Raw genomic sequence first — 20,280 nt, forward strand, 5'->3', positions numbered from 1 at the left:
GAAACATTTCATCCACCCTAACATCTCGCGGTGAACAAGGGAACACAGCGTGGGTTTGGCAATGTTAACTCATGAAACATTTCACATAAAAACAATAACAATGCGGATGGCTTCAAAATTTATTGATAAATTACCTCGCACTTGCTGCTCCAGGGTCATGATCACCTCGACCGCCATGTTGAGGATGCCCAGCTTGGTCTGCGGTTTGTCCGACTTCAGGTGCGACATGCACATGCGGCCGAGCTCCTTGAGCGCTTCGTTGATGTCCCGGATGCGGATTCTGAAACAAATTTGATGAATGTTTAGAAAACGAGACAAAACTAGCCAATTTTCTTGCAGAAGATCTGAGTCGTATTGTTAAAGTTACTATTTTGACACTTCAAGCAAAACAATATGGCTTTGTAAACAAGCAGTCTGTTCTGTTTATGTTAAATGTAAACATTCACTGACGTGAGCAGGACAGACTGATTGTTTACAAATCCACATTGGTCTATTTAAATTGTTTTGCTTGATTTCTTCGCCAAGTGGCAGCCTAACATGTGCCATTAAATTTGTGCCATGAAATGTTTAAAAAAAATACCAAAATTGTATGATTAACAACATGGCTCAAATTGATGCAATCAAAAACAAAATATTTCGATCGAATCAAATATTATTAAAAATTAGGTTAAATAATATATCGATTTTAATTTATTTCAGTTATTCACCAGATTTCTGCCATCAGCTTAAAATTTGTAAACATTGGATATTTTAATTTTGATGACACTTAAAACATTAATACATGAACAAAAACATGCATAATAACATAAATATTTTTAACATTTTTGTGAGCTTGTCGAACAAAATGGTATGTAAATAATCGAAACTCTGAAGTTTAAGGTGAGTTGCTTTGGAGAATTTGAACGGTGCGCGTCGCGGTTATCACGCAGGATTTTCGTTGCCGTTTCCGTCTTTGTTTTCCCCCCGATTGTGTGTGTATTTCGACCCGGGTGATTTCGCGATTTTTTGACAGTTGCTTTGGAGAATTTGAACGGTGCGCGTCGCGGTCATTACGCAGGATTTTCGTTGCTGTTTTCGATTGTGTGTGTTTTTCGGTCCGGGCGGTTTCGCGTTTTCGCATTTTATTTTATTTGGTTTTATCTTTCCACAGCCGGCTGTCTAAGATTGAATCATTTATGTTAAACTCAACACCAAATAACCGGGAATAATCTCATCCGCATCCTCCGACTGTTTGCCTTGAGAATGCATAATACATAACAACATTAAACAAAATTTATGATTATTGGGTCGCATCATCATCCTCTATGTTGAATCCTGGCCATTACCCTTACCCACTAACAAAATCCCAAGTAGAAGTAGTTTTCCGGCACACGTGGGGGTGTGGATATCGTATAGAACCCACCCTTGGTAGCAACCTGTGCTAACTAACATTCCCGTCCCAATCCCCCGAGATCTACAAACTGACATGGCGGGCGCCGTTGGTGGCCAATGCCTGTTACCTATTTGCTTCAGATCTAGTTTTAATGATCTTGATGTTTTATCTTTTCAACGCATTCATACATGCTGTTGATAGGGGAAACACCATTAGATCGTTCAAGCGTATGGTCGGTTGTATTGATAGGATATTACGGTCCTGTTCAGCAACGGAGAAGGACAACCATGGGTGGTCTCTCATGCTCATGCTCATGCTCATACTCAATCGAAACTCTGAAGTTTAAGGTGACAGATTTATTGCCGCCATTAATTTTTGGCTACGTCTACGTTTTTACGAAAAACTTCAAAAATAACTTAATCAAAGCTTTTTTTATGCTTTAGTAAACATAAACATAAAAATCATAATTTACAATGCTATTTTTTTCAAATTTCGTAAATTAAGAAAAATTGATTTGCAAACTTGACATAAATGTGCAAAACATTAAAATTTTATTTAAAATACTATTTTTTTACAAAATATATATTTTTTAGTATGAATGTCACACAAAGTGAAATTGTGCATAAATAATTGGGTCGTAGAGTGCTATAATAATTTTAACATACACTCATAAAAGGCACGCCAGAGAACCATTTCTGAACACTTTTTTTAAGTTTATGCAAAATATCGAAAAAAATCAACTGTGATTCGATTTATCAACTGTGGCCCTGTGTAACCCCATAGAACGAGCTGTCAAGTTAGATACTTTCTGTCAAGAAAGGTTGTGAACCAAAATTTTCAAAATCTTCAATTTTAAACCTAATGTGGTCTTTCAAAGTTTCTTTATGCTCAAAAAATGAGCTTTATTGTTGTGTGAAATAAAATCCGCAATCTAAATTCAACTTTAGGAATCAATTCTCCGCAATGCAAAATTAATCGGTTTTTTTTAAATACATTAGAAAAAAAAACTCGAGTGTTGTAAACATTAATTCAAATTTGCATAATTTGACAACCAGCTCACAAGATAATAACATTTATTTAAAAAGCTTTTTCTAGTTAAAGTTTTGTCAACGATAGAGACATAAATAATTTGTAGTCAAAAATTGTTTAGCTAAGTGAATAAAATATTTTGGCAGACTCTGCCCATTACTGTGCAATGCCCTCATCGATTCGGTTGATAAACTGTAAAAAATCATCCAATGAGTAATTCTCGCTGAAAGTGGACCACTATTTACACAAGGTGCTCAAAAATCAAAAGCAATGTACTTTTCCAATAGCCCCCACCAAGTTATGAATGAAACCATGTTTGGTTGGTTAAATTTGTCCTCACCTCGGCGCCACGAAGCTAATACATTTTTTTAAATTGGTAATTTTTTGACTTAGGCGCGTCTACAAAATTGCTAATAACTTTGCAAAACTTCAACGAACCCTTGATGTTTAGGGGTGTTTTGGAAAGGAAATGAGCAGAGCTTTCGAATGCACTTGTCAGAAAAATACCGTTCCATACATTTTTTAGCCATAAAACAACAATGTATTTTTAAAAGTCATTTTTGAAGGCCGGCGCCCCGCTTTATCGAAAAACTGACAAATCCATTCGAAAGCTGAGACGATTTCACATAAAGGACCAATAAATCTAAGGTGTATGTTCCTCCTATCTTTTTTAATCTAATTTTGTATCTGAGAGCGCAGCGCTCCGTTCGTATTTTGGGCGCCCAAAATGTTGCATTTGCTTGCCCTAATTCAAGGTTTTGTCAAACAATATAGGTGCTCACTTTTTAAATGATAGTTTATTGTCCAAGGATCAAGATGCACTATCGATAAATGACCAATATTTAAGTTTTTGGGTTCTGCCAGGCAATTTAATGTCGAAAAGTTGTTTTTGTTTACGTTTTTTGTTGTTAAATGCTTACTTACAATTGGGTGGACATTTTTACAGTAAAACTAATGAATGTAGCATGTAGAAAATTTTACCACGAACATTTTTCTCTAGGAGAAAACGTAATTTCGATACTCCAACGCAAAGATATTTGAGTTTTAGTGAGAAAAAAAGTGCCAATTTTACAAATTTTTCAGAATTAACAAGCACGGCCTATTATTTACATGCGGCATATGTATTGGAAGCCAAAGTATGGTTTCTTATAGTTATTTAGGTCGCTGAATTCGGACCTGCAATCAAATTTCAGGTAAACAGTAAAATTTGGAGCCACACCCAAAAGTTATTTGCAGTAATATGCTGTAATTTTAATCGCTAGTGAATTCGGTCATATTTCATTTTTTGCTCACCTTTAATTTATATTTTACTCACGGATTTTTTTATGGAGAATGTTTTTTTTTTCAAGTTCTGATTGTTTTGAGAATGTCAGAAAACCTCGTTTTGTGAGATGGCTGGTTTTAATGTAAACTTAAAAATAAATGAAAACTCTAGATTTTTTAGGAATTTTTTTTAATGATTTTGGGTACGATTGTTTACGTCTAAATTGACAGTCATTAATTAATGACGATTTCCATAACTTTCCAAGGAATAGGAAAATCGCTTCCAACCATTTTCACTACACGCAAATGACATTTGAGCGTGGCTCAAATCTGGAGCAACATAAGAAAAGGGCGGATAAGCATTTTGACAGCTGAAACTATTTTCAAAACTACAAGACAACAAGTAACTTTTTCCCAAAACTCAAAGTGTTAAAAAATAGCAAGTCTTCCCAGCTACCTTCTACCGCAGCTTTCGTTAAATAGTTACCTGTTGTCTCATAATTTGCGAAATAGTTTTAGCTGTCAAAATGCTTATGCGCCCTTTTCAAATGTTGCTCCAGAAATATCACTGTTCACTGTTTACCTGAAATTTGATTGCAGGTCCGAATTCAGCGACCTAAATAACTATAAGAAACCATACTTTGGCTTCCAATACATATGCCGCATGTAAATAATAGGCCGTGCTTGTTAATTCTGAAAAATTTGTAAAATTGGCACTTTTTTTCTCACTAAAACTCAAATATCTTTGCGTTGGAGTATCGAAATTACGTTTTCTCCTAGAGAAAAAGGTTCGTGGTAAAATTTTCTACATGCTACATTCATTAGTTTTACTGTAAAAATGTCCACCCAATTGTAAGTAAGCATTTAACAACAAAAAACGTAAACAAAAACAACTTTTCGACATTAAATTGCCTGGCAGAACCCAAAAACTTAAATATTGGTCATTTATCGATAGTGCATCTTGATCCTTGGACAATAAACTATCATTTAAAAAGTGAGCACCTATATTGTTTGACAAAACCTTGAATTAGGGCAAGCAAATGCAACATTTTGGGCGCCCAAAATACGAACGGAGCGCTGCGCTCTCAGATACAAAATTAGATTAAAAAAGATAGGAGGAACATACACCTTAGATTTATTGGTCCTTTATGTGAAATCGTCTCAGCTTTCGAATGGATTTGTCAGTTTTTCGATAAAGCGGGGCGCCGGCCTTCAAAAATGACTTTTAAAAATACATTGTTGTTTTATGGCTAAAAAATGTATGGAACGGTATTTTTCTGACAAGTGCATTCGAAAGCTCTGCTCATTTCCTTTCCAAAACACCCCTAAACATCAAGGGTTCGTTGAAGTTTTGCAAAGTTATTAGCAATTTTGTAGACGCGCCTAAGTCAAAAAATTACCAATTTAAAAAAATGTATTAGCTTCGTGGCGCCGAGGTGAGGACAAATTTAACCAACCAAACATGGTTTCATTCATAACTTGGTGGGGGCTATTGGAAAAGTACATTGCTTTTGATTTTTGAGCACCTTGTGTAAATAGTGGTCCACTTTCAGCGAGAATTACTCCAATGGTTAAATTTTCAATATTTTTTTTAGAAAAGTCTGTAACACTGACATTTGAGTTTAAAATAAATAAAATTATTGAACTTTAAAAATCTGGAAAAAAAACACTCATATTCAAAATCGAACCTACTCAGAAATGAAAAACAAAAGTGACAACTGTCAGATTTGAGTGAATTTCACTCAGAATTCCACAAAAATCGAGTGAAATTCTGGAGCAACACGAGAAAGGGCGGATAAGCATTTTGACAGCTAGAACTATTTTGGCAATTCCAAGCCAACAGGTAACTTTTTCACAAAACTCGATTTGTTAAACAATAGCTTGCCTTCATAGCTACCTTCTAACGCTGCGGGCTTTGTTAAATAGTTACCTGTTGTCTGAGTAAAAATCATTCAAATCTGACTAATGCCCAATTTACTCATTTCTGTGTTGGTTCGGTTATAACGAAAACTGAATAATTTGAAATTAGGGTGAAGTTTCATTTGACAACGTTGTCACAATATTCCAAAAAATGAAGAAAAGGACATCGAAAAAGATGCTTAATTGGCTGATGCACGAAGTGATTTGTTTACCTTTTTCGGCACCTTCCGCAAACGTCAAACCATACAAAATTCCGGATCACTCCCGGAAAAGATCCGGCAGCAATTTGTGTTGATTTGACGCTTGCTGAGGGTGCCGAAAAGTTTGGTTATGTTTTGCTTGCAAAAGACAATGCTATGGACCTACCAATACCCAATTCTCATAAAAATAGGGCAAATAACCTGATTGATCGTTCTGTTAACTTTCTAAGTTCGTTTTTAAATTGCTTGGATATGAAAACGCATGCATTACAAGTTGTTTTCAATCGTTCTAATCCATTCATCGTGTCATCGGGTGAGGATTCCACAAAAATTATAGGCTAGTTTTGGATGTTTTGGGTTAAAAAGTGTCCCATCAGGCTTGAAGAAAAGGGGTAGACTCACCTCTCCCGTTCGTTGTTTTTCGCCAGCCTGCCGAATATTTTGAAAATTGTTTAATATTTTTCGAATGGTTAAACTAATTTTAATTAATTTAAATTGTTTTAAATAATTTTAAATCGTCCATTTTTTTCATAATCAACGCATTGTTCAATGTTGTTGAGCCCAACTTAACAAATTTGTTTTGACTTTTGTTAAATTCTCAAGAGTTTTTTGAAATTGTTTGAAATTGCATAAAACTGTTTAGAACTGATAAAAACCGTTGTTTTTTGTTAAATAATTGTTAAAAATAGTTGTTTAAACTGGTTTAAACATGGTTGAAACTTTTTAAAATTGTTTAAAATGTCTTTAAATAATTAAAATTTGTTTTAAAATAATAGTCAACTCACCGTTCCCGTGCATTGTTCGCCTGCCGCCGTTCCTTCTCCTTGCGGTCCTTGGTCACGGGATCGAGATCATCGTCGTCATCGTCGTCGTCGTCGTCGGCACTGGAACAACTGCGCGAAGTTTTACTGTGTTATTGTTGCAATTTAGGGTAGCCAAAGTGGTTTGTTGATAACCAAACAAATAAATCATAACCGCGGGGTGGACCATCGGGATCACGCCGTCAACGGAAGGTTGGTGGAATGAAACGAAACGTAAAAGTGTGGAAAAAGAAGAAAACATTGAGAAAAATGTTTGTAAGGTAACTTAAGGTAAGTGAAGGTGATTATGAACCAGAACTTTAAAGTAATTATCAACATTTAAGGTAGTGAATGCGTGAAATGAAAGCGATGACTCACTATTTACGTGGCCTCTTGGGACCCTTGGTGGAACCGGGCACGGAACTGCTAGGTTTGGTATCCGAATCTGGGGGTTCTTTGCGTTTCTCTGAAATTGTAGAAAGAACAAATTAGATCAAGTTTTATGTAACATTTTTCTTCAAACTCACTGCTGTTGCCGGTGGCGGGGGTGTTCGGTAACCGTTCGGTTTTCACTGGGACCAGCCCACTGGCGGCTGCGGCGGCCACCGCCGAGAGCGGCAAACTGCTGGCCGAGTCCTGCGGGTGCATCCCGCTCGACGATCTGCCCGGGGGTGGAATGAGCGACGCGCCGTCCGAACCGACCCCGGACGCGCTGCCGTACGGCGAGCTGGCGTCCAGCGAAGAGAGCGACACTCCGACCTGCGGTTCGCAGTGGTTCCGCAGGATGTTGAGCGCATCGTCCAGACTCTCCTCCATGCGGGTGCCCTGCGGAACAAAAAGTAAATAAGTTTAAAAAAATAAAAGAAAAACCATCTTGAAACACTCAAAAGAAGTCAAAAACGACAACAAGCTAAATTTACAATATTTTACTGTAACACACTTGGGGAATTCTTACAAATTTTGAACAAATTTCAAGCTTCATGGAGAAGCATGGTACTTCATTTGATGACACATTCGATGGAGACGCACCGTCACTCAACCTTCAAAAACTCCCCAAACTGTGTTACATCCTTCCCGCCCGAACTTACCTGTCCATTTTCAGAGTGTTCCCTGAGCAGCGACACAATCGCATCGTTCAGCGGTTGGATTTCGGGCGAGTTAGCCTATTGGTTTATTTTATTTATTTTTCCAAGAGATACGAAAAAAAGAGAAAACACAAAAAAGAAAAAAGAAAATCATGCATCAACAAAAAGGTTTGAGATCAAGTGGGGAAGGTGGGAAACTTATAAAATTAGAAAAAGTAGTCACAAAATAAGGATAAACATTTGAAAATTGTCCCTTTTCAAATATTTATCTCCAAAAAAAAGTGGAGAGAGTCGAGGTCAGTTCTCGAGTTATGTTTCTCGGCGTGCAGCGAAAAAGAGTGTGAAATATGACGACCAAAGTGCAAAACATCAAAATGATGCAAAACATAAACAATTTTAAAGCACTGCAAAAGTATGCACAAGAAAGTGCGTAAGATTTATACATTGTGTGTGTGTGTGGGTAAAAGTGAGCGCGAAGGTGTCAGCTTTCTTCGCTAACGACGGGCAGCGAGCAGAAAGGGGAGTGATGATTGTGATGAAAATAATTACAAAAACAAAAAAACTCAAAATATAATAATGAGTCAGTTAACCAGGGTCACGGAGCCGTGATAGACTAAACAATGCGCTGCAGTGAAGTGATTTATGGCACTGCAAATTTGCAATACTTCCGGGAGTTATAATTTTCTTTATATATTAATCACCGAATTGAAAACTGTTTTACAACATAAAAATTGATTAATTTTATAAAAATAAAAAAAATCAGTCTTTGTCAAAAGTATTTTACGATTTTCAAATGCTTTTTACAGAATTTAACTAGAAATTATCAAATGAGACAAATTGCAGTTTCCTTAAAACAGACAATTTTGACCCACGCTCACTTTCATGACAATATCTTAATAATGAATAATCGGATCAACCTCATTTCTGGGAGCGTTCTTTTATTACGTAACGCAAAATTTTGAATTTTCAGACTTCTTCTCCTTTATTCATTGGAAGCACATCTAAATTTGTACATTTAAAATTTAAACTGGTGCAAAATTTGATAAGATTTTGAAAGTTTAACGGAAATACAATTTTTCTTAAACAAGTTATTCCTCATACTAAATTAGTAGGTAGCTATAGAAAAAAATAATACTTAGAAATCAGGCTTTGATAAGGCCCTCAATAATCATTTTTGTCTGAATGAATGTTCATGGAAAAACCTGAATAGATAAACAAAACTTAAAAATATCTGGCTCACGCACAGAACTTTACATCGCAAATATCAAAAGTTCAAACGAGACCGGTCAAAGTAGTGAACAAAATTTCGATTAATCGCAAAATTTGGTTTATGAAACATTTGTCGACCTGTTTTTTTTATATGTGTATTCACAAATTTCAAAATTTGAAGCCTTTTTTGAGGCATAATTACTTTTGTGCAACTGAAAAATATTTGCTAAACATTTTTTTTAATAAGGCCGTTGCAAATATTTTTCAAAGTTTATGTCGCCCCCCCTTTAAAGTTGGCCTGAATAATCAGGGGGCAAAAAATTTTTTTTTTCGAAAAACTTCAAAATTTTAATGAAAATTAAAGTTTAATCAACTGAAACCAGTTAAAATGCATTTTCCCGCGTTTATAAACATATTTAGCATGTTTGAACTCCTTTGAAAACATTTTGAATTTTCATGAAATGCCAATGTACAGTCCCACAAAAAGTTTTTTTTTGCGAAAAAAAAAATTACGTCAATACCTCGATATTTTCAAAACTAATGATTGGAAAGCAACTGTACGCCTCAGAGTTCCCAAATGAACCGGTTAGGCTAGGTTCACCTATAAACTTGGTTAGGCTTAAACCTCCCATTGTGGTTCAATCCTGGTTCAGTGAACCATGAACCAAGGCTTAAGCCAGGCTAACCTGGCTAATGATACATAGCAATAATGCTACTTTGTAACAAATATTATTGTGTAACAATGTTTCAATGTAACATTCACTACACCGTAACATTGTTACACCGGATCATTCGTTACACCGCAATATTCGTTACACCGTAACATTCGTTACACCGTAGTATGGTTACACCGTAATATGGTTACACCGTAACGTTGTTACACCGCAATATTCGTTACACCGTAACTCTCGTTACACCGTAGTATGATTATACCGTTACATTGTTACACCACAACATTCGTTACACCGTTACATTCGTTACACCGTAACATTCGTTACACCGTAGTATGATTACACCGTAACATTGTTACACCACAACATTCGTTACACCGTATTCGTTACACCGTTACATTCGTTACACCGTAGTATGATTACACCGTAACATTGTTACACCACAACATTCGTTACACCGTAGCATTGTTCAACCGCAACATTTGCTACACCGTAACATTCATTACATTACATTCATTACATCGTTTGGTTACACCGTAACATTGTTACACCGCAACATTCGTTGCATCGTAGCATTCATTACACCGTGACATTCGTTACACCGTAATAATGTTACGGTGTAACAATGTTACGGTGTAACAATGTTACGGTGTAACAATGTTACGGTGTAACAATGTTACGGTGTAACAATGTTACGGTGTAACAATGTTACGGTGTAATGAATGTTGTGGTGTAACAATGTTACGGTGTAATCATACTACGGTGTAACGAACGTTACGGTGTAACGAATGTTGCGGTGTAACAATGTTACGGTGTAACCATATTACGGTGTAACAATGTTACGGTGTAGATTTAGGGTTGAACAGTGTCACGGTGTAACAAAGCTTGCCGTTTAGCCTAACATTCTTTGATCAGGTTCAAGCCAGGTTCAAGCCTGGTTCAAGCCAATGGTTCATTTTGGCTAGCCTCGCCTGGTTTGAACCAAATGAACCATGGCTCACGGCACTCGGTGAGCCTGAGCCGACGATGCTTGCCGACGTGTGGTGTGAACCTGAACCAGAAAAATGAACCTAGCCTAGCCGATGGCGCAGGCTCGTGGGAACACTGGTACGCCTGTAAAATGCATTTTGTAACACTTTTTTCATCCAAATGTTGAAACTTAGGCTTGTAATTTCAATTTATATATTTTTTTATTTTTTTGCCCCCCCCCCCCCCCTCGGCTTTGGTCAGAGCCGAGGGACATAAACTTCAAAAAATATTTGCAACGGCCTAATAAACATTAAAAAATATGTATATTTTTAGCTGTCAGCAGTTTAATATGAAAAGAGCGCAAAGCAAAACAATGATTTCTGCTCAAATCAGGCTCAAAATCGTCATTTTTTGCAAAAAAAAAAATCAAAACTACGCGCACTCTTGACCGATTTTAGCTCTCTTGAACGCAAACCACATCTCAGGACCGTACAGGTCGATTTTTTTCACAATCTTACGTGAAAGTTCCAGAGAAATCCGATAAAAATACTTTTAGATATTAGCTAATTGGTCCAGACACCGTCAAAAAGGCATTTTTAGTTTTCTTACGACTTTTTCAAATGTTTGGCTAGATTTTTTAGACCCATATATGTTATTTCTTGATAGCCCAAAAAATGACCTCAAACTTGCGTCCATAAGAAGTAAAATTTGTTGAAACGACGCGGTGTAATGATTTTTTTTCAAAAAATGTAGTTTTTGTGAAAATCGACGAAAACGATTTTTTTTTTGGACAACCCAAACATGGCAAAAAATACGGGTCAAATTATTTTGGTCAGTTTAAATTTGAGGTTTTGCTTTGATATGTGTAAAAAAACATTATGAAACTTCTGCTACATTTTTTTACAAAAAAAAAAACAAAATTTCGACGAAACGTCTTTTTCAAATTCGTAATTAATTTTTTCTAAAGCTTTAAGCTGTAAAATGATATGACAAATGGAATTATAAATGTTCTTTTATTTATTTTACAGTAAGAAATTAATAAATTAGGGAGTTAGAAAATTGTATGGTTGAATATTAAGCACTAACTGATAAACTGATTTGAAACATCTTCCGCAAAAAATGAGTAATTTTACATCAGCAACTGGTGAAATTTTCATAAATTTCTGTTGAATTACCTTTTTACACATTAATTTCGGTGAAATTACACAGGTTTTTTTTTTATCAGCACCCAAATCTTTGATTGCTGCAAAGCGATGTAAACTAAAGATGATGACACTTAAAGTAGCTCTATTGCAAATGAATAACGAGAACATCTTTCCAGCTGAGCCACTAACAAATTTCTAGGAGGATTTGGTCGCTCAAGTTTGGGTTGAACCAAATTTTATCTAAATCAGATAAGGTCAATTTCAAGTAGTGCACCACTTAAGATGAATCGACCCATACGTTTTTAGCAATACAATGATACGAATCGTCATACAATGATTTTGCGTTAAAATGCTTAAATTCAAATTTAAACAAAAATTAAAAAAAATAATTCTATGGTCTCCCTAGTCTAAGTTGATCGATTCCATCTGAAATCAAATTCAATGATTTCAATTACTTTATCTCTGAACGACCATGAGACTCCATCGAATAATTTGTTTGTCCAATGTTTTGATGGAGACGCGTGATATTTTAACAATCCAGCTCAAAGGATGATTTCAAAACAAATATTTAACGACATTCAGACAGTCCGGAGAACCACAACGAAAACAAAAAGAGACAAATTAAATACAAAAAGAAGTCAACATGAGATAATATAGGACACAAGAGACACAAGCACACGAATTCTTGGCAATATTTAAAAACCAAACGAAAGAGAGATACGAAAAAGGGGATTCTCTTAAACAATTACCATGTGCTGCAGGCCCCGGTGGACCAGCTCGGGCGCGTAGGAACCGTTGGGCAGCCCGCTGAGGGCCGCAGCCGCCGCCGCCGCTGCTGCTGCCGCGACGGCCGCCGAACCGGCACCGCCACCGCCATTGTTGATCACAGGGTTGCTGATTTGTTGCCACGCGGCGGCGGCCGCTGCCGTGGGTATCGCCGAGGAGGAGCCGACGCTAGGGCCGGGACCCCCGCCACCACCGGCACCGGACGATCCGGCTATACTGACGACGGAGGCGGCGGAAGGAACCGGGGCGGCATGTTGCTGCTGGGCTGCTGCTGCGGCGGCCGCGGCCGCTTGCTGCTGTGATGTTAGTGGAGGAGGTGAGTTCACTGGTGTCGTTGGGTTCGAGCCGTAACTGCTGATGCTCTGGTCAGTGGGATACATCTGGGTGGGTGTTTGTGGGTTAGTACAAGGGGGTAATTTTTGTTTAAAGAAGTAAAACCAACCGTCTTCAGTGCGTTGCCAACGAGTGTATCATTTTGTACAATTGGACTATGTTGTGCATGCTGATTGTGATGGCCGGCGATTGCGTTGTAGATTGCGGGTGAGTTCTGGCCCTGGGGACCGATCGACGGTATCTGGGTGGCGTTTCCCCGGAACGTGCTCATCGGTGGAAGTGCTTGGGTTTGATTCTGCGGAAAGAAGCGGTTAGTACAAGCTTATCTTAGCTCAAGTTAAGTCGAAACTCACTTGGTTTAGGTGTGCATCCATGTGGGAAACGCCAACCGGTGACATCGCGTACTGGTCGTGGCCGTGCTGGGGACCACCGCCGAGGTGCGCCACGTTGTGTCCGTACGCGGAACCTGCGGCCGCCGGATGGGGCGCGTACGCTCCGCTCGCAGAGGCCGGATACCACGAGCCGCCGGGCGCATCGTAGTACGCTTCCGGCTGGTACAGGGCGCCGCCGGTTTTGGGCGACGTGTACCGCTGGCCACCGCCCGACACCGGACTCTCGTGAGTATATTCCTCGGGGGTGTACTGGAGAGAAGAAGAAGAGAGAATTTAAAGGTTAGTTATGGGTGGTCACATCATATGGAAGATCAGCTGAGCCGATGACAGCTTAGCGGAGGGGAGGGAAAAGTATCAAATCACGATCCTCAGCCAGTAGTCTGAATTGCTTGGACCATATGAAATACCACTGTTCAGGGTGTCGAAAGAGCTTATTTTTTAGAAATAAATTTATAAATAATTGTCATACAATGTGTCATTGTCCTTAGAAAAAATAGTTTTTTCGTTGTGACACGGAAAGGGGATCGATCGCCAAACCAGCGACCGAATTTTGCTGGGTTGGTTTTGCTGATATCAGCGAAATTTTTCTCTAAACCAGCGAAATTTTTCGCTGAAAAAGGTGGCTGCGCGAAATCAAATCCAGCAACTTGGTTTCGCTGGTTTGTTATTTCCGAAACGGTTTCTTTTCCAGCGAAAGTTTTCGCTGGTTTGATACACATCCTTCCGACAGCCGTCATAAATGTTTGTTATTGTTCACGTTTGGAAGCGATTTGTGGCAATCGAATTGCTTTAGGGGTTTTTTCAAAACAAAAAAGCATGAAAAAGTTCTGCATCAAGTGTTCAGCATTAAAATACATACTCAACAGGTGATGGTTCTTTTCAATGAAAAGAAGCACGTTTCCATAAAGTTCTCGCAGCAGAAAAATACGGTGCAGTGAAGCTGGAGATGTATTTGTACTGCTGCATAGATGAGTGCACAAATTGTCGCAGGTGGCAGTAAGAATCGTAGGCGAGGAACTTGACCATGGCCGCGGAACAGTTTGTGCTGTGGCAAGTAAGTACAACCTGGCTGGACTTTCTTTTAATTCTGCTTCCGTTACTGCGAAATCTTTACACGATTCCCAATTAATCTCTGGTTCTCAAATCCTCTGGTTTATTTTGGCATAGGCTTCTGCCGCCAAAACAAAAAAACAAACGTCGGTGATAAAAAACGCTGATCCAATGCAAAAAAAACACTGGTCCAGTGGAAACATTCGTTGAACCAGCGGATTTTTCGCCGAAACCAGTAGAATAATCTCCTGGTTGATTTTAATACGAGCTGCTGCCGCCGAAAAAAAAACCCGGACGTCAGCGATAGAAAACGCTGATCCAGCGTAAAAGAACACCAGTTCAGTGAAAAAATCCGCTGGACCAGCGAATTGTTTCCCAAAACCAGCACAATAATCTACTGGTTGATTTTGGTACGAGCTGCTGCCGCCGGAAAAAAAACCGGACGTCAGCGATAGAAAACGCTGATCCAGCGTAAAAGAACACTGGTCCAGTGAAGAAATCCGCTGGACCAGCGAATTGTTTCCCAAAATTAGTACAATAATCTCCTGGTTGATTTTGGTGCCCTGCCGCTTTTTCCAAACCAGCGAGAAAATTTTCTGATTCTAGCAAAACTGATCCCCCAAACAGCGACATTTTTCACCAAACCAGTGTTTTTTTTCACTGGTTTGGTAGAATTTCATCGGTTTCCAAACCAGCGAAAAAAATTAGCGATTCTAGGTAATTTTTGTGCAGGCTGAGAAATTAGCGACATTTTTCGCTAGTTTTAGCGAACTTTATCGCGATTTGGCGATGGATCCCCTTTCCGTGGAACAATAAAAACCCTAAACTAAACTTAATTTTAAGACCCAATTCAAGCAAATGGGCCAAAACCGAAGTGTAAACAATCAGGAAAATTTGTTGTTTACACTTGAATTATAGTTGATTTACAAATTTTCTGGTATTACAAAAGTAAGACGGTTGTGCATTTTCATCTAAGATTCAGACACAAATTTGCAATACCGTCATCAGGGGTAACATTGGGTTGTATGTCCATTTGAGCAAAAAATATATAGAGGATGAAAACACCCAGATTGTGACCCTTGTCAAAAGTAAGTGTTGATTTAAAACTTGAAAAATACTGTGATTCCAAAGCTCGGAAAAAATTAACATTGGAAATTGAACCACTAACGGTAAAAATTTCGTCACTCGAAAAACGATTGACTATTTTGAATTGTTCGAATGTTTCCTTTAGCTGATTAACTTGATCCATTAAGCACCACCATGTAAAAAAAATCATATAAATTTCACATCTGGGAATGTTGATAGATTTTATGTCAAGAAAATGAGTAATATGACCTCGTAAATATGTGTAATTTTACATCTGTTTATAAGTGACTTTAATTGTTTTGCATAAATTGAGGTCAAAAATATCATGAAAGAGCTAATATTTCATCATCAAATTTGTCAACATTCAAAAATTCAACTTTTAATACTGTGCAGTAAACTCTTTCGCCCACTTTGAATTTGTCAGCTGTTAAAAGCTTATCCATAGCTCTGATTAGGATAATAACTGTACACTGGTAATAACACAAAACAACAAAAATAAGCTTTGAAAAACTCATTTTTCTGATTTACTTTGCAATTCTCTATCTCGGCATAGATTTGCCCGATTTTAAAAGTCTACCAATGAAAATTGAAGAGAAATTTTAGCTTTACGAAACAAAAGTTATTTACATACATGAAAACTAAATGTGATTACCAAAAATAGACATATTTAATTTTTTTATATCTAAAATAACCCACAAATGTATAAAATTTGAAAAAGTGATAAGACGCACGCTCAGACGCGAATCGAATTTATTTTAAAAGATTAATTTGGAATTTGTTTTTAGTACGTATTAAAAATTAAAAAAAAACATGTTTTATTTCTAAACAAACAGCATAGCTCAAAAGTTGCTTTCCATATCAAAAAAGAAAATGTAAGGATTTTTTTTTTAATACAAGTCTTTTTTTGGGAAAAAAAACAATAAACCAAAAGTGAAAAGATTTACAAGACTCTTTTAGGTTAAAAGATATATGAAGTAGTGAATTGATCACTATATAAATTAAGGAGGCTTGTATGGTCGAACCAGTGATGTGAAAAGGTTGTCATAAGCTGCTGGCCATCGAAAATCGTCATATCATTTACATAAAAAAATGCAACATCATTGTTGACAATTGGAATCGTTTCCCAGTTTTTGCAATTATATTTCCTAGTAAATGTTCCTAGTCAGAAGGGAAAAATATAACATTTTAATATTAAAACTGAAACTTCATCCAAAATGTTTAAATGTTTAATGAAAAGGCAATTTATATCAAAACTAATTAGGGGAGAGTGGGGAGACTTGATCCCCGGGGAGACTTGATCCCAAGCCTGTATCTCGTCAGCATGTGGGTAAAACAATTAGCTTTGTTCTAGAAAGTTTTGCGAAATTGACTAAAACTCATTGTAGAAAACAAAGAAAAAAATATAAAATGTTTAGATTGAGTTACATACATTTTTCGAATAAGTGCTGCAAAAAACTTCCAAGAGATCTTTTTTCTTTGTTTTGATAAGTATAGAAAACACTCAAAAATTATTCAAAAAAATTTTTTTTTACACATGAATTGTTTGATAAACATATCAACTCCAAAACCCTTACGAATTTGACGTAAAATTTATCGTCATACTATTTTTACAATCAATTGTTTAAAAAAGTGCGTTTAGGGAGACCTGATCCCTGCATTTTTACAGTCACTGGAATCAGCCTCAAGATTAAATAATTTGGCTGAGTTTTCGTACATAGTTTCCTTCAGTATAGTTGTACATAACTAACTGCAGTTTGAACCATTTTTCAAATGTTTTGTAAACAAAAATTACCAGCTTTTGTAAACATGCTCAATTTTGGCCTAAAAAAGGAAATTTTAAGTTTTTAAATATTTTACATGCTAGACTTGTTATATTTTGAACACAAACGTACAGGTTTAATGTGAAATTGCTGTATCTTATAGAAAATTAAAAGTTTAGATTAATAAGAAACATTTTGCTTAAGATTTCTTCAAAATGTTGAAAGGGGGATCAAATTACCCCCAACATTTTGAAAATGCCGGTTTAAAATATTTTTTTAAAACGCTTGGCATTATTCTAAGAGTTTATCTGATGAAATACCCTTATCAGTTAAACATAGTTGAATGTTTAAGCTTTCAATTCATGAAAAAAGATCATAGTTTTGTGAGAAATTGACAGAGTTATGTGCGATACAAAAAAAGGGGATCAAGTCTCCCCACTCTCCCCTACAGTAATTTTCCTATAAAACACTTTTATAATTTAACATTCCACTTTTTAAATCAAATTATTGACAAAATATTATTTTTTATATATATAGAAGCTGAGCGTAATTGAATTGAGAACTAGCGTATTTATTTGAAAGCGCGCTCAATTTAATAAGAAATTTATGCTTTTGTTGAGACTAACAAAAATATTTTTATTGAACAAAGTGAAAAATACAAGAAAATTACAAGTTTTGCAAATGTGAAGAAATATCAAATCAAATACAAAATATTTTTTTTTTAGAAATTTTTAGAATAAAATCAAGAATTCAATAAGTTAACGAGTTTTCAAACATTTTTAAGTAAACGAAAGGAGGAATCAAAAATTTCAATCAATGTTTAGGCATAATTTCATTTGAAATTTTTGTTTCCGCCATCAGAAAACTGTTGTTTTTATTAAAATTTGAGTATCAAACACTGGTTCAAGATAAAATGGGCTGTAATTTTAATCAAGTGGATGTTATATTGATAATTTATTTTAAAAATCTTGCAAACTTTAAAATATTTGAAAAAAGAAAATTGGTTTCAAATGCTCTTTAATTTATGTTCAAATGACCAGTCACCCTGTCCCGTAACCCAATAATCGCCACCCTCTTGAAACTAATCCCACAACTCCTGACACAGGAAAATCTTCTTCTATCTCTTGATCATCATCTCCTCGACAGTCTTTTTTCCCCAGTTTTTTAACATAAAGAACCGCTGCCGAGGTCCTTCAACCCTTTTTTTTACTTCGTTCCTCCTCTCAATTTCAGTCTCATTTTCCCATTATTCCACTGCTGCACCTTTCATGAGTGTGTGCGCCGTGTTTGTGTGTATGACCCTCTACGCACTGCCGACGAAAAATCCCCAAAACGACTAACCATACGAAGGGGGCAGTAACCGTGTGTGTATGTTTTTCGACGGTTCTTCTTTGGCGATGTTTTCTTGGAAGAGACATGCTGCTGCTGCTCCACTTTTTCTGTAGTTGCGATTGGTTGATGCGCCAGCTGCACAGGTTGCTCTCGCGAGATCAAAGGGAAGTGATTCTTTGGGGTGAAGTTGGCGAGGTTAAATGACCTTTTTTAATAATTTTAAAATATAATTGTTATTTGGCACCAAAACGATAACTTTGAACACATTTAACGTCCTGTTCGATGATCAATCGCGCGGTCTATTTAAGACCATTAAACGCTCGACTTAAACCTTGATTAATGGAGGTCGTGGTCGACCGCCCTAAACCAGCTCCGTATATACAGATCTGCGCAGATATTCATCGCCAGTTCTTTGCGCAGCTCGCAGATCTACACGGAACAAAGCGGCCGCACCGAAAGATCATCGCACCAATAAATCCATTCTCGGCTCGCCTCTAGGTCTGGCGATAGACATCGCTCCAAGTACCGGACCTTGACTGGGATCCAAACCCCCCATAAGCCACTTAATACACAGCGCTTTTAGTGTGTAACGTTGCTACTCCCAGCTAAAAAAGGCGATATCTCAACGGTGAATTTTGAGTGATGAGGTCCGCGTTGAAAAATAGCACTAAAAAATTCAATTTTTGAAACACCCAAAAAAAAGAGCGAGACGTTGAGACTTTCCACAGGCCCTTCGACAAAGTCGCAGTTTCGTCGTCGTCAAGAGCCATGATGAACTGTGGAAGCTAATTTTCATATTTGACAAATTTCTGATATTAATCATAATCCCGGGCAGAAAGCAGAAGAGGAGAGACCTGGCCCGCCCTCTTTGGAGCTGGAAGAAAGCAAACCCAGAAGCATCGTCGACCGTAGCCGTAATCGTTGACATTAGGATGGTGAAGAGAAAAAAAGATCGTTGTTCATTCTTCTCTTTTCTTGGAGACTTTTTTACTCTATGCTTGTCCTCCCTAAACTTATCGTAATCGGCTCAAAGGGGAGGCATCCCCTTCTAAGATTTGTTTCTTCTTCTTTTCTAAACATTTGAGGGGTAAGTCACGCCTTTTTCTAGAATCTCCTCAAGCACACAGTTAAAAAAAAGCAATAAAAAAAATTATAAATTAATTGTGAAAATGCTAATTTTTTTTCTAAACTCGAAAAGGATTTTTTTTGTATTTTTCAATTTAAAATAAAAAATAATTCTAACTTTCATTTGACCATTAAATTTTCAGCGTTTTCAAAATTGTGTATAGATTTCATTTAAGGGGTTACATACATGTAAATCGGCAAAAATGTCAGAGGTTGATTGAGCACACATTTGAACTTTTTTTTTAAATCTGTTTTCAGGGCATTTAAATATACATTTTCATCCACTAACAAAACAAATTTGAAGCCATTTGGTTGTACCGTTGCCGACATATAGCTATTTTAAGTTAGCTGTTTCAAAAAACGGGTGCCACGATATCTCAACACTGCTCTGACCAAATCGACTCAAAATTTTGGTGAAGACTCGTCAAACTATTCCCGTGTGCATGACGAAGGCCGATTTTCTAAAAGTTTATTAAAAAAAAGATAAAAATACTTTTATGTTTTACATATAAAAAATAGTCAGTATTTACTCAGTTTAATCATGTAATATCTTCATAAAACTTGCAGGAGTGATTGAAAATCATCTTTTTAGTGGAATCAATAAATTGTCTGTTACATGAAACTTTGTGATTTTCTACATGTATGTAACCCCTTAAGTAACATGAGGTAGGGTTGGCAGTGCAACATTATATAACATTTGAACTTATTAGTTCAGGGTGTCCAAAGTTTTATGTTTTTTGTTCAGATTATGAC

The 20,280-nt window shown here is 36.8% G+C and overlaps 1 protein-coding gene across 7 annotated transcripts in view; it reads right to left on the minus strand.

The window, feature by feature from the left end:
• LOC120425302 (protein daughterless) overlaps positions 1 to 20,280 on the minus strand; it is a 76,553-nt gene that overhangs the window by 3,843 nt on the left and 52,430 nt on the right. For 2 of the 7 annotated variants that reach the window (XM_039589769.2, XM_052709183.1), the window contains exons 3-10: positions 13,136 to 13,423; positions 12,892 to 13,077; positions 12,413 to 12,829; positions 7,673 to 7,747; positions 7,112 to 7,409; positions 6,963 to 7,050; positions 6,570 to 6,692; positions 135 to 280 (exon numbers count right to left, since the gene is read on the minus strand). In XM_039589769.2, coding sequence (XP_039445703.1) covers positions 135 to 280; positions 6,570 to 6,692; positions 6,963 to 7,050; positions 7,112 to 7,409; positions 7,673 to 7,747; positions 12,413 to 12,829; positions 12,892 to 13,077; positions 13,136 to 13,423 — 1,621 coding nt within the window. Of the gene's footprint in view, positions 1 to 134; positions 281 to 6,186; positions 6,214 to 6,569; positions 6,693 to 6,962; positions 7,051 to 7,111; positions 7,410 to 7,672; positions 7,748 to 12,412; positions 12,830 to 12,891; positions 13,078 to 13,135; positions 13,424 to 20,280 lie in introns of all 7 variants that reach the window. The other 5 variants (XM_039589768.2, XM_039589767.2, XM_039589772.2 and 2 more) reach the window with 5 other exon arrangements.

This window comes from Culex pipiens, chromosome 2 (assembly GCF_016801865.2).
Source record: "Culex pipiens pallens isolate TS chromosome 2, TS_CPP_V2, whole genome shotgun sequence".
Taxonomy (NCBI): domain Eukaryota; kingdom Metazoa; phylum Arthropoda; class Insecta; order Diptera; family Culicidae; genus Culex; species Culex pipiens.